The 14,762-nt window shown below is 37.1% G+C and overlaps 2 protein-coding genes across 2 annotated transcripts; one reads left to right on the top strand and one right to left on the bottom strand.

The window, feature by feature from the left end:
- The first annotated feature begins 5,627 nt into the window (after positions 1 to 5,627).
- Positions 5,628 to 7,804, top strand: SKIP6 (SKP1 interacting partner 6). Its single transcript, XM_059575941.2, has 2 exons — positions 5,628 to 6,782; positions 7,657 to 7,804. Exon 1 carries the CDS (start codon positions 5,633 to 5,635, stop codon positions 6,761 to 6,763), a length of 1,131 nt encoding a protein of 376 aa, XP_059431924.2. The 5' UTR covers positions 5,628 to 5,632; the 3' UTR covers positions 6,764 to 6,782; positions 7,657 to 7,804.
- A 1,943-nt stretch (positions 7,805 to 9,747) lies between these two features.
- On the bottom strand, positions 9,748 to 13,863 carry SK1 (shikimate kinase 1). Its single transcript, XM_059576124.2, has 11 exons — positions 13,701 to 13,863; positions 12,988 to 13,287; positions 12,377 to 12,435; positions 12,109 to 12,163; positions 11,945 to 12,017; positions 11,425 to 11,512; positions 11,220 to 11,302; positions 10,983 to 11,112; positions 10,779 to 10,857; positions 10,345 to 10,409; positions 9,748 to 10,194 (listed from the first exon to the last, which is right to left on the bottom strand). Exons 2-11 carry the CDS (start codon positions 13,193 to 13,195, stop codon positions 10,138 to 10,140), a joined length of 897 nt encoding a protein of 298 aa, XP_059432107.2. The 5' UTR covers positions 13,196 to 13,287; positions 13,701 to 13,863; the 3' UTR covers positions 9,748 to 10,137.
- Positions 13,864 to 14,762: the final 899 nt, after the last annotated feature.

Genomic DNA, 14,762 nt, shown 5'->3' with positions numbered 1-14,762 from the left:
TTTTAAAAACTTTCAATTTAACTTTTTTAACTTTTAATGATAAATTTTAGGAAAACTTTATTTTAAATCTCTAAACTATTATGTATTTTGAGAAGATTTATATAAATTCTAAAAACTCTCAATTTAACTTCTTGAACTTTCAATTTGATTCAATTGACCATTCTGTCAATTTTTAAAGGTTAAAAATGATAAAATAACCTTTATACCCCTAAATATTTTTATTAAATTTCAAATTTACTCTTAATTTTAAATTAAAAATTATATATATATATATATATATATATATATATATATATATATAAAGTTGTGAAAAAAAAAAAACTGAGGTGGGCCACCTGGCCAGACCCCACGCTGGTGACCCGCACTGGGTCACGGCCTGACCCACGGGTCACCCATTTTTCCTTTTTTCTTTTTTCTTTAAAAATAAACAAAAATCAAAGGGCAATTTAGTCTTTTAAGGCATTTCCGTTTGGGGGTTAAAGGTTGAATTTGACGAAAATGGTCAATTAAATCAAATTAAAAGTCCATTGAGTTAACTTGAACATTTTTAAAATTTATGGGAGCTTTTCAAAACGCGCGATAATTCTAGGTCTAAAGTGAAATTTCCTAGTAAATTTTGTTGTTGTTTGAATAGTAATAAAAAGTGATTGATGCAATATAAAGGTGAAATAAGATATGACTTTTGCAAGAAAAAAGTAAAAATAATAAATTTAAATAAATTATAAAAATAAAAAAATAAAAAAATTATTAAAAAAATAAAAAAAGTAGTTTTATCCGTGTATAATTATGTATAACTATTAATACAAGCCCGAGTGTATAAACTAATTTATATAGATAATTGTGTGATTCTATAAGGTATTAGAGATAAATAAGGATTAATGTCATTTTCAATGGATATTCCCGTATCAACAAATTCTTCCACTACCTCGTCAACTACTCCACCCACCAACCCTTTCTGTGTCGTTTTCATCGTACCCGATATGAATCAATCTCTTCGCATTAAGCTCTCGTGGAAGACCCATATCGTGGAAGACCCATATCCATGCCTATCTCTAAGGTCAAGATATGTATGGGGTTCATTGATGACTCATCCCTTCTTCCTCCACCTCAAATCATTTCCAACCCCACCCACCCCTGCAAATGATGCTAGCTCCCACAATCTTGCTTTTATGGGTGGACTAGTACCGATATGATCATATAATCCTTAGTGTGTTCTAATCATTTTTAGGTTGTGTTACATCTCGTGACCTCTACAACACTTTGGGGATGATGTTCGCCTTTGAATCACGAGCTCGTGTGATCGATGCAAGTCCATTATCAACTTGCCACATCGACAAAAGGTAACATCTTTCATATGCAGAGTTATCTTAATCATTTGCCAATTAATCCACTTGATTATCTTATAATCGCGAAGAGGAAATTTTGTATGCCTTTAGAGTTAATTTATTTAGATGTATAGGAGTATTCCCCGGTTGTTTCCATTAATGGTAGTTGGTATTATGTCTCCTTTATTGATGTATTTAGCCGTTTTACTTGGGTATTCCCTATTTAAAGTAAATATGATGTTATACAGCCTTCCATGTCTTCTCCTCCTCCTCAAATTCCCTCTCCTATAGCTCATTCGAATCAACCTCTAAATTTGTCCTCATTTACATCTCCCCATGTGCCTAAATTTGTTTTTCTAATGTTATCAGTTCCCCAATGGCGCAATGCGTTGGGAATTATGCTCCGAATCCTAATGATTTTATATTCATGATGACATTCAATGTTTGTAATGAATATATGTTTTATTCACTAATTAAATTATTTTGAGCATATGATACATGCTAGGGGTGAAATTTAAAACCGCCTAACCGCTAACCGTTATAACCGTTAACCGCTAACCGCCTAACCGCTTTGAAAGCGGTTAGTAAAAACCGCTAACCGCCTAGGCGGTTGCGATTAGCGGTTAGTAGGTTTTGGAAATCCGCTAACCGCTAACCGCTTTTTTTAAAATATAATATATATTTATATATTATATATATATAATAACAATAAGTTGTGAGTTTATGAACTTTTTCTGGTTGATTGAAATGAGCCTCAAGCTTCAAGTTTAACCATATATGTTGGTTTTTTTGGTTGCTTGTGAGTTTATGAATTTGTTTGTGTTTTATTTTATTTCTATGTGTGAGTTTATGAACTTGCTTGTGAGTTTATGTATAAGACTACAAGTGAAGTGATGATTTTGTTGTAATTTTATTTGTATATTATATGATGTGTAGATTTGTAGAAGGTGGCCAACAAGATTTTGGTATATAGCAATTTTTAATGCTAAAATGGCCATGGAAAGGGAAAAAAAAATGTTTAAAATGAGAAAAAAAAAATGTTTAAAGTAAGCCCAAACCCGGCCCAAAATCGGTCCAAAGAAAAAAGCCCAAAAAAAGCAATTAGAAAAAAAGCGGTTATTCCAAAGCGGTTAACCGCTACCCGGTTAGCGGAGGCGGTTAGTAAAATTTACTAACCGCCTAGGCGGTTGCGGTTAGCGGTTTTAGCCACTAACCGCTAACCGCAACCGCTATTTCACCCCTAATACATGCAATGTTTTTTACATGCCTATGACCAAATAGTTCATAATGCATGTGAAATCCGCTAGGATAACATTGAATATGGTTATAGGTATGAGTAACGTGATTATCACACAAGGTCTTAGCCCATAATTCTTGTATTCTTAAATATGAAAAGTTCGCAGTTGGTAAATGGAATTATGGCAATTTCATTTTGAGTAAGACTGTTACACATCGAATCTTGGTAATTTACCTTAATCAAGCGAACAGCATCTTCAGATTAATGTGTAGGTGTTGAGACTCTAAAGCATCGAACAGACTAAGGAGTTGTCTTTTCATAAATATATTGTATATAGAAAAAGACAATAACTCCTTAAAAGATTGCTTAAGACTTTAATTCTAAATTCTAAGGAAATTGTTTCATGTAGGTTACTTTGATGTATCAAAGAGTAAGGCCTATCATCGGTTAAAATAACCTTCATTGGGCAATCACATGAAACATTGTAGGAAAGCTTTTTCCAAGAGGGAATCAAAATCTTTTGTCAGTAGGCAAAGAGCTAAAAAATTTTCTCCTAAGATAGATTTTAAGGGTAGTTACATTTTTCCTCCATCAACTACAACGCATTGTTACTTTGCCTTCATGAACTGACAACCCAACTACCCGACCCTATCAAACTATTATTTTGTACCCAAAATACCCCTTCCGTTAGTCAAATGTGTTAACATAGACGGTCAACCCGTCACGTGCGTCCCACATGCCATCTTGAAATTTTCTATCCCACTTTTGCCCACAGTAGGGTTGTTAGTTCATGGAGGCAAAGTAACAATGCGTTATAGTTGATGTGAGGAAAATGCAGGATATAAAATTTCAATATGGCATGTGGGGCGCATGTGACGGGTTGACCGTTTGAGTTAACGCCTTTGACTGACAAAATGGGGTTTTGGGCACAAAATAGTAGTTTGATTAGGTCGGGCAATAAGGTTGTTAGTTCATAGGGGCAAAGTGACTGTGCGTTGTAGTTGATGGGGGAAAAGGTAATTACCCCTAGATTTTATGGATATTATTCTCAAGACTTTGCCCATAGCATTTTAGTTGGCATACCAAAATATATACATGTGATTTTCACAAGTATGGAAATAATATAAAATCAGTGACTCAAGGATAAAGATGTAAAGAATTAAATAGCAGTATCATTAACCTTAATTCTGCTACGGAATATTTAACGGAATAATCATAAATCAATATTAAGTAAGTCAAAATGATTAATTGTTTAATCAAAAAATATTTATTGGAATGCAATTAGTGAAATTAATTGTTATTAAAATATTGTCGCGTAATAAATGTGAGGAAGACATGATTACAAACATATTTAAGCCAATGTAATTTAACTATTCAAATTCCCTCACTAAGCTGATGTAATTTAACTGTAATAAGATTTTATTGTTTATTAGGCTAAATATTTTATTTATTTAAAACACGAGTTAGAGATATATAGTGCAATTAGGCTTGGGATAAAACCAAGAAGGCCAATGGGCACAAGGGAACGCATAAGACCAGAGAAAATCTCATTGTATGTCTTCTTGCTTAGCCTATATACAGAGAAGAGCATGAGCTCTCAAATCATCCTATCAAGTAGTTCTCTTGATATATAATTTTAAAAAACACTATGAGAATTGTTAGGTCTTGTATTAACTCACAAAAGAACAAAATTTTAAGATTTGAAGAGCCAAAAAAGAGCCCACATTCTCTTGGTTATTATCAGTCATTGGTGAAAAGATCTAGATGTCTCAATATCCTTGAGATCAATTGTACTGTTCTTGGTGAAGAAGAAGATGCAAAAGTTTTTGCTCATAACCAAGGCATGGCCATAGATCTTCAAGTAGGTAATCTTTGTTCTTGCTATTTAATTGAAATATCAAATGTTCGCCATAAAGTTGTTCTTGGGTATGGGAATATGAGTATTTCCGCTACGCAAATTTTGATTTACATGCATAGTCTCAACACAATGCAATGTAGGTTGAGCTTAATGCTCCTTTCAAAAATCATACATGGACCCTTGTTCCTCCCTCCACTACCAGCAATGTTTTGGGATACAAGTGGGTGTTTAAACTCAAGAGGAAGGCAAATGGGACTATATAGAGACATAGGGGGCGACCGGTAGCCAAAGGCTTCCATCAACAAGTTGGTATTGACTATGATGAAACCTTTAGCTCAGTAGTTAAACCTACTACTATACAAATTGTATTAACAATGGCATAATTGACTAGTTGGCCCCTCTAGCAAATAAACATTCAAAAGGCCTCCTTTCATGGCTTTCTTTCAAAAGAAGTATAAAATGAGTCAGCCTCCAAGTTTTATACATCCCTCCTTGTCTCATCATCTTTATAAGTTAAATAAGGCACGTTATATGTTGAAGCAAACCCCTCAATCTTGATATTCTCATAGTGGCAAGTTGCTTGAACTTGGGTTTGTTGGCTCCAAGGTTGATTCATCCTTATTTACATTTAGAACTGCATTTGTGATTATGTTTATTTTAAAATACGTCAATGATATTATTATCTATGCTTCTGCTCATTACTCACACAACTTCTTTAGTGCTTATTGTGTCTTCTTTGGTACGAATTTTATCTCCTTGAGCTCTCGCAAGCAGCCTATTGTATCCCGTCATGGAAGTTGAATACATCTCTCTTTAGCAAAAACAAAACAAAACAAAATCATTAACAAATCATTCAACACAAAATACACTTAAAACTATTCACCTTTAGATTACATCACAACTAAAAAACAAAAAACGCCTTCTAAAAAGTTTGATCGAATGAGCCGTACTTTTCTCAAAATTTTTTTTTTTTTTTCTTTGGAGGAGGAGATGCATGAAAATTTTTTATTCAAAGAATAAACTCTTTTTACAAACCACTTCAGCAAACACAGCTGAATCAATTGACACTATACACGTATAAAAAACTGTAATAATAGTATAATACCAATGGAATGCTCTTATTGGGCCTTCTTTTGAGGGCCCAGGTAAACAAATAGTTTTGACGGCTTTGGGTTTGGGCCTCGGCCTGAAACAAGCTCCGACAACCCTCTCATGCCACCCACTACATCCTCCTCTAGCTCTCATCAGCTACCATCCCCAACCATGTCCGCCGCCGCCGCCGCCACCACTACAAGCGAAGAACCGCCAGTCCTAATCCCCTCCCTCCCAGACGACGTCGCCTTGAACTGCCTGGCCCGAGTCCCGCGCTCCCACCACCCCACCCTATCCCTGGTGTCGAAACCAATCCGGACCGTTCTCTCGTCCACTCTCTTCTTCACCGCACGATCTCTCCTCCACTCTACCGAGCCTCTCCTCTACCTCTCTCTCCGCTCTCCTCTCTCTCCTTCCCTCTTCTTCTGCCTCACCTCCCGCCATGAAAATGATCGAATCCTCACTCCGGTCCCACCCATCCCCTCCGCCCCCATCGGCGCCGCCTACGCCGCCGTGGGATCAACCATCTACGTCATCGGCGGTTCCATCAACGACGTGCCCAGCGCTAACGTCTGGGCCCTCGACTGTCGCTTCAACAGCTGGCAACCCGCGCCGCGCATGCGGGTCGGGCGCGAGTTCGCCGCCGCGGGAGCGGTGGACGGGAAGATCTACGTGATGGGCGGGTGCGTAGGGGACACGTGGGCCCGGTCCACACACTGGGCCGAGGTGTTCGATCCGGGGACGGGGACGTGGGAACCGGTGGCGAGCCCGATTGAAGTCCGGGACAAGTGGATGCACGCGAGCGCGGTGGTGGACGGGAAGGTCTACGCGATGGCGGACCGGGGCGGCATCGTGTACAACGCGAATAACGGAGAGTGGGAGAGCGTGGAGAGCGAGCTGGACATGGGGTGGAGAGGGAGAGCGTGCGTGGTGGACGGAGTTCTGTACTGCTACGACTACTTGGGGAAGATTAGAGGATTCGATGTGGAGGAGAAGGCGTGGAGAGAGCTGAGGGGCGTGGAGAGAGGGCTGCCGAGGTTTCTGTGCGGGGCGACGATGGCCAATGTGGGGGGGAAGCTGCTGGTAGTGTGGGAGATGAAGGGGAAGGCGGTGGAGATTTGGTGTGCGGAGATTGCAGTGGAGAAGAGGGAGGGTGGGAGAGAGCTGTGGGGGGAGATTGGGTGGGTCGACAAGGTTGGCTTCTTCCCCAATGGGTCGATTATCATGCACTGCTTGGCGGCTGCAGTTTGATGTATTTGAATGTGTAAAGGTATAATTCTATTTGGCTTGCTGATTATGCTTCTTTTGTTTGAACAAGATTGTACTTGATGAATGTTTTTGTTGGAATTGGATGGTACGATGTGTGAAAAATAAGACTTAATGTGAAAAAAATTGTTCTTCATGGACATGCAAATACTGGAGAAAGTATAAGTTAGTCTTATGGTAAGCTCCTTCATTGGAATTGTATGATTGTTTTGCGAACTTGCTGTAGAAAGCGGATACTCGCTTTGTGCTTAGAATTATGGAATCATAGAATGGATACTCTAGGTTATGGATATTAGGGTTTCATGATAAGATATGCGTTTGTGCTTTTATATATTAACTTTTGGCCTAACCAGTTTGTGTTCTATAGTATGTGACTGTTGCGATGACCTATGAACTCTCTGTGTTTCTGACTATTTGGTATGCCCACAGTTCGCATACATATAACCAGGAATGACTTTAACTTGTTTTGGAAGATTTACTTGAATTGTGCTTGATTTATACCATTGCTTCTTGCAAGGAGCTGCTTATGTGTGTAATCTCAAAATTCTATTGATTGCTTATCATTTGCAAGAGCATGCGTATGCATCTTTGTTTAAAACGAGAAAAAAACATTATGATTACTTTCTAAACTTCATGCAGAGTGGAATGTATTGCATTAAGAACTGCTTCCTATATTTCTTAATTTGTATATGTGCATAATGCACTTGTGATTACTTTCTATTATTAGCCAACAGGCATTAGTTTAATAGAGTGGAATGAGATATGGGTTTTATTGTTTTTTCTTGGAGCCCCATGACTCTAGCCTTAAGCTGTCTTCTACTCTAGCAGCTATTGCAATCTTCCAAGTCTTTGAAAATGCTCACTTTGATTCTTGTCAGGTGGATTTATCAAAACCATTTCCAGTCATGAAGAGTTGCTCAATGAGTACCCTTGGTATGACTGCTCTCCATATTGTAATATAAAGCCTGCGCTTTGTACCATTTTCATGATTTGAAATAACAAGAGTTGCTGCAAGATTACTCTTCATCTGCTTCTTCTCCATATAATTAGTACTTTCAAATTTTTCAATCTTCATATCATGTTTATCTTTGTATATGGGTTCAAGTTATTTTAGTTATCATGTGTAAGGAAGTCTATGGACTTATAGGAAACAAGTGTTAATGAATTTTAAAACCTTGAAATTAACTTTCTGAATTATGTTTTCTCTTGCTTTCACTTAAATTGATCTCTAATCAGAATCCTTATTCCAACATATTTATCACAAGCCCTACAAATGAAATCCCTGAAACAAAGTTGGGCAATTGATGTGGACAGAACAACTGGATTGCAAATTTACCTTTTACTCTGATAGTTTTTGCTTTTCTCATACTCAATGATGGATATGCATAAAACTTTGAAACGTCCGTTAGTTTGAATTTTTATATGTTACAGTTTTATTAGAGTACCATAGTATCTCTAGCTTACTATGTGTCACAAGCACATCAAATGTTACTGTATTTCTAGCTTAATATTTGTATCTTACAGTTTAATTGGAAATATTTCCTTTTCTCTATGACTAAATCTGCAGTGTGTCCATTTTTCTCTCAAATAAAGAGGCATCTCACTGCAAGTTTGCATCCACTATGAGTTAATCACATTGCTTGTTATCTTCAATGCCTTTGGGAAGGAACCCATTGGCTAACAGAGGGTAGAAATGAGTTTTATGACTCAATAACAATCACTACACGCATTTGCCCAAATCTAGGGCACCCATATCCTCACAAGCCTTCAAGTTTCACATTTCGTGCTTGCATCTCTCTAAACAAACCTAGAGCCTCACTTGCTGGAGCGGAACTAGGAATTTTTGTGGGGGGGGACGGGAATTGAAACATTGCAACTCCAATAGTAGATTAAGGTAGACAATAGAGAAATTGAAACATTTAAAGGACATTGTATATACGGGATAGTTTGAGGGGGTAAAGTTTAGATTGTGGTAGGCTTTCAAAATGACTATAAGATAGAGGCTGGATGTTGTGCATGTGGTTCATATCCACCTTATTCAAGATGGAACTAAAACATAGAAAGTGACAGTGTAGCTTATCTAGATTTTATTGAAACATCATTTTAATGAAATCATTTATTGCTTACTCAAAATTAAGGGATAAATGTATTTTTGGTTCACGTGGAAGTTTTGACAAATAGCTCATTGAGTATTGAAAAACGATTAATCACTCGGGTAAGCAAAAAACAATTTAGTTTCTGCCGTTAGAAAAGTTGACAGAATTCGTTAATACTCTAAATAGGAGTAGCCGGACTATCCTCATGGCCTTAGGAGTGGTTTGGCCAACCCCTTTGAGCATATTTGCGTTAATGTGGCACATTAATGAATTCTATAACTTTTCTAACATCATGAACTAATTTGTTCTTCGCTTTACTTTTTAAAATTGAATGAGCTATTTCTCAAAACACCAAACCACATAAACCAAAAATACATTTATTTCCAATTCAAGTTGGTCCTGCAAGGCTGCAACCATGGTACTGCCCAAAAGTGGTCACTGTTATCCACAATTTGTGGAGGGCTAAAACATAGGAGGATAAGAGCTATCATGGTGAGGGAGTTAAAGTAGCGGATGGCATGTCACTCCAAGTGGTTGAATGGGATGTGTATATGTTGAGTGTATCTAACATCCTGGTTGACCTACCTACGAAATATCTCTAAAGATAAAAAATAAAATAAAATAAAAAATAAAATTATGAAATTCTTGTTCTTTTAGCTCGAATGTGTTTTCTCACCTCAAAATGTTATTTGATTTTTTTTGTAGCACGTCCAAACATGATCCTATTACCTTCTATATACATCATCCTATTACCAACGAAAATTATTGCATTCTGGACATGCATTTTATGGGCTCGTCTGCAATATTTCACTTAAACATTAGAGGGAGAAAAGGCTGGCTCAGATGCAATATAGTGCCAACATTGATGCAGCGTAACGAATAACTTCATAATTTTTCATAATTGTACGAACAAATTATGTTAAAACTGAAGTGAAAATAACCTTTTAACAACCAAATAGGCTTTTTAAAACAAAAAACACCACCAAACGGGGCTTAATCAATTGATGAAATCATCCAGAGATGACACTGAATTCCTTGCGTGACATTTAATCAGCCACCCACTATATACATCAACACTACGACAAGAAACCTCCTCTTATCTTCGAATGCCAGACGCTAGCCATTACAGCATTACAGACAGACAGGCACATCCCACGCCATGTTCCGTTACTAAAAATAGAAACATGGCATGCTTACACCCCAATAGTAAAAGAAAGAAAAACCATCAAGTACCAAAATAGGCAGCCATGGAAGCTCCTTGTACTAGAAAGCAAAATTCCCATTCTCTTCCTTTAGGAAGCCCTCAATTTGTTCAAGTGCCTGGCAAAATGTGAAGTCAAGTGAGAAACGAAATAAGAACATAAAATACCAACCAACTTCCAAAATTACTCAAACTATTCTCCAGCTATTTTCCATGAACAAATATGTTGTGTGTAAGAGAGAGAGAGAGGGAGAGAGAGAGAGAGAGACCTCAATTGCAATAGCAGTTGGTGTGAGATTGGATACATCTCTATGTCCTAATTTAGCTGCAATATCTGCAAAATGAAAACACTTTCCTTGAGCACTTTAAGCATCCTGGCAAACATAAAGTGCATGTGAACTCTGTACAAGGTTGCAACTCATAAGGGCAAATTTTATTTGAAAAAAGAAAAAAAGAATCATGGATTATCATTAATTATAGAGATCACGAGAAGCAGCAAGGATTTGGCTTAGATGCTGTGGTCTGACCGTTCAAAAAACTACAGCACATATGGTGTTAGATTTTTTTACAGCTGCTAAGCCAAAATCCAAACAAATAAGCCTCCCCCGACTGTCTAAAAGTATAGAAGAGTCTCTTTTTCCTTTCTCTTGGATATACATAGCAACAACTTAAATAAGAAGACATGGCCCCAAACTTCATATACCTTCCACGGAAACCCTCGCATTTGCATTGGCATATTTTTCAAACCTCTCTTCCAGAAGATTAGACAGACGCATGTAAGTCTGCAGTGAAGAGAAACAGCAGCAATTAACAACCCAATCTTGCATCTCACAATATTTACACCATAAGTGAAAGCTTAAATATTTATCTTGCTGAGAATTTTCAGCATGGAAGACAAATGGCCCACCTTTTTGTATGCATCACCCGAATCATGATTCAAAAGGGGACGAGAACCAGTTCCTACAGCTGAAATTCTATGGGCCAAGGCTTCTACTGGAACATCCAACCAGACGCTTATTCCCTTCTGCATATATTTCCTAATAAACCAAATAAAAGACATGCTCAATTACACAAGTCACATAGGCAGTGAACTGTACAAAAATGAATGACAAATAATTGCTTGCATTTGTTTGTTCATCATTACCAGTTGATGGGCCGAACAACTGCACCTCCACCAGTAGAAACAACAAATCGATGCATCAAAGACAGCTTCCGTAATGCCTCAGTCTACAAGTCAAAGATATAATTATAAACTTCCGTAATGCATCAAAGATATGAACTACCAAAGTCCAACAAAACAAAAAAAAAAACTGTAGAAAATGTATTAATAGCAGTACTTCATAACTAACCTCCTTTTCTCTGAAGAAGCCCTCCCCATAGAGCTTGAATACTTCAGTTACAGAAGTTCCACCAAGGTCCTGCTCCACCACCATGTCACTGGAGTATCCACAAAAATTATCAAAATGTGGCACTATTATGCAGGAAGCACACTGCCTGCGAGGTAGACTAATGCATGAAAACAGGTAAAAATGCAAGAATGATACTTCTGGTGGTCACAATTCCAACTCAGAATCCTATGTGCCCAAAGTAGACCATATTTGTCACATTCATTGCAACTCACATGCACCAAGATTCACATTTTTCACTTGGTGCAGTTTCTGAGAGTCCATCATATCACATATTGAACTCCTCAATATTTAAGCTTTCAATTGAACCACGGAAAAAAATGAGATAAATGTGAGGAAAATTAAACAATTTGAGAACCAAATTCTAAAGCAAATTCTCTCTCCCACCCCTCGTTTCCAAGATCCAATTGGAGAACCAATGTTTTGTCTAAAAAGCCTACTAATAAGTAGTCAGAGTACAAACCTATCAGAAAAGGAATAGCCAAGTACTTGTGACAAAATTTTGCCCACTGTTGTTTTTCCAGAGCCCATCATACCTGCATTTTCACATTAGGTATAGTTCAAATACCAGAATAATAAATGATTTCATTAAATACAAAGGACTTCGATTTAAACAAAGAAACTGACCAACAAGATATATGCAGCGTCCACTTAAATATGGCTCGATCTCTTGTGACTTATTCTGCAATTTCATTAAATTCCAGTAAGAAAAATACCCAAAGCAGTCCTTAAGATGAGATACAAGCTGCCTCAAGGGTTTTAATTTTGAGGCCATAGTTTACATAACCATTTAACAGAAATAAATGCCATACCCACTAAAGAAAACAAAAGTTTATCATGTCACCATCCTTCATGGGCACAAATCAAACTAGAGAAAATGGAAATTATGCCATACCTTCAAAATCAGAGCGTCATCAAAAGAAGCTTGGAGACCTCCAGTTTCCAAGATTGAAGCTACAAAGGTAATATTAGAAATAAAATGTCAAAACTGGAAACAGAAGTACTTATGGTACCAATACAAGTGCACGCAGTCATAAAAACAAGTGCGTCTATTCATCACAGATTGCAATAATACTAGAACTTTTAAGGACTTCAAATTTAACAGGTCCTCTAATATGGTTGAGATCTTTGATGACCTAAAGGGAGCTAGGTGAAATAATGCAATAAGCCAAAAACTACTCTTCGTATATGTTTCACACTTGCATTACACTCATTCCCAAGATGCTGATCCGATTTGCTTAAATTCCCATGTCGATTGCATAATCAAAACTGTCATAATTTTCTATGACCTCCAATGGTTAAAGAAACAACCAATTATCAGAAGGTCTAAACTAAACATGCATTTTTAAAACAATAGATTATTGAAAGAAAACTCTGTCCTAGTTTAAATTGGAAACTGGTTCAATCACTGACTTAGCTTTACAAATCAAGAGGCAAAAGCTACTCTTAAACAATAAAACCTTTACATTAGAGGGAAAATAAAAGGTTTAATCTTTTGCAAAATACCTGGAAAGTTCTTATAAGAACAGGACACCGCTTTGAGCCTATTCGAAGGGCTTGTTTTAGGCTGCAATTGAACAGAGACTAGCTGATGAAACCTATCCTGTTCCCTGGATCGCCGAGAGAACCGCACCGAACCTCTCGGTCCCCTTACAATTTTCTCCGAACCGGTCCCCGGTGAAAGTATCAAACTCTGCGCAATTTTTGCCTCCATTCTCGCAATAGCTCGATTTCGCTGATAACTTAATCAATCTTCGAACGTATTTGTTATTTTATCCACACCAAAATAGTTTAATATCTATTTCGCTGCAAAATCAAACAATTTCAATCAATTTTTTTTTTCATCCCCCAAGTCATTACTCAAAAATAGAGAAACAAATCCTGAATTTCATGCGAAACTCTAAGAAAACTACGATTAACACGGATAAAAAAAAAAAAAATAGCGAAATCTAAATTTTGTAATTAAACAGTCAGTTTCATGGGATCCGTGAAAATATCAGTCTCTACGAACATGAGACTTGGCTGAGTTTACAGCAGGAAAAATAAAATTAAAATACATTTTCTTTTCCTTCACTTTCTCGGCAGCCAAACAGACCGTAAGATATTTTTATTCAACAAAAAAAAAATTATCAGAGGAATAATAAGAGCGTATACTAAAAGAAGCTTTCACAAATTTTGGCCGACAATAAGAGAGAGAGAGAGAGAGAGAGTAGACGAACCTGAAAGATGAGAGAGCTGGAGAAGCAATGTAAACGCAGAGGATATGGATTTTGAAGGCAGAGGAAGGACTCTAAGGCTTTATAGGAAATGGAAATGGCGTAGTGGTGGTTGTTGGGGGAGGGTGTACAGTGTGGATTCAAAAAGTATAGAGCGTAGTCGTATTGTGGTGATACGACTAGGTTTAGAGTTTAAGGGTAGGGTGTACGCTCATGTTGGTGCCTCCGGGTCAGTGGTTGGGTGCGGTTGGGTGTTTTCTTTATGAGGAAGTGCGTGGCTTAAGGATAAGAATGAGATCTTAAAAATGAGTGATTTGTCATTGTGGGCCGCGGCTATGAGGGAGTGTGACATGGTGACAGCATAGCACGTTCCACCAACCCCTGTGCTTCTTTGGTGAAGGTTGGGGTTGGTGAAACCGGAAGACCATTTTGGTAATTCCCGAGTTCCCACACGTAAACATGCGATGGCTACTCATTTTAGTCGTTAATTGCAACAGTCATCTACATGCGGTTATTGAATTTTAATAATCACAATTTTAAGGTTTAACTGGTATTAAAAATAATAATTGAATTAATAACCCTTTTTTATATGTGAACTTTTTAGCATATTTATTGTTCATAATATATATATATATATATATATATATATGTGGTAGTAAAAGTGGGTAATGATGTACTGACGGTTACGGTTAATGGTTACTCATTTTAATTGTTAATTGTAATTGTTTTAGGTAGTTATTGAATTTTAATAATCGCAATAGTTCTGCTTATGCGTTTAGCAATTATCGTTCCGTCCAAAGCGGGTAGCTATTATTTCCAACTGTCTTCAAAAGCGGTTATATGTTTATATGGTTAGTAGTTATTAGGCCCATTTGTACACCCCTAGAAGCAGGAGATTATTAATCACAACTAATTGTTATTAATCGTTATTCGTATTTGCGAATGCTATTAAGCAGGAGATTATTAATCACAACTAATTGTTATTAATCGTTATTCGTATTTACGAATGCTATTAACAACTTTATTGTCTCTAAGGGGTAGATCAATCGACTGTGAATCACGCCT

The sequence above is a fragment of the Corylus avellana genome, chromosome 11 (assembly GCF_965113065.1).
Source record: "Corylus avellana chromosome 11, dhCorAvel1.hap1.2, whole genome shotgun sequence".
Lineage (NCBI taxonomy): Eukaryota > Viridiplantae > Streptophyta > Magnoliopsida > Fagales > Betulaceae > Corylus > Corylus avellana.
The sequence above is the reverse complement of the archived record's forward strand: the minus strand, read 5'-3'. Positions and strand labels throughout refer to the sequence as shown.

Coding starts and splice junctions, on each gene's coding strand:
- SKIP6 (XM_059575941.2), top strand. CDS start 5,633: ATGCCACCCACTACATCCTCCTCTAGCTCTCATCAGCTACCATCCCCA.
- SK1 (XM_059576124.2), bottom strand. CDS start 13,195: ATGGAGGCAAAAATTGCGCAGAGTTTGATACTTTCACCGGGGACCGGT. Junction 12,436..12,987: donor TTCTTATAAGAACTTTCCAG/GTATTTTGCAAA, acceptor TTACCTTTGTAG/CTTCAATCTTGGAAACTGGA. Junction 12,164..12,376: donor ATGACGCTCTGATTTTGAAG/GTATGGCATAAT, acceptor ATGAAATTGCAG/AATAAGTCACAAGAGATCGA.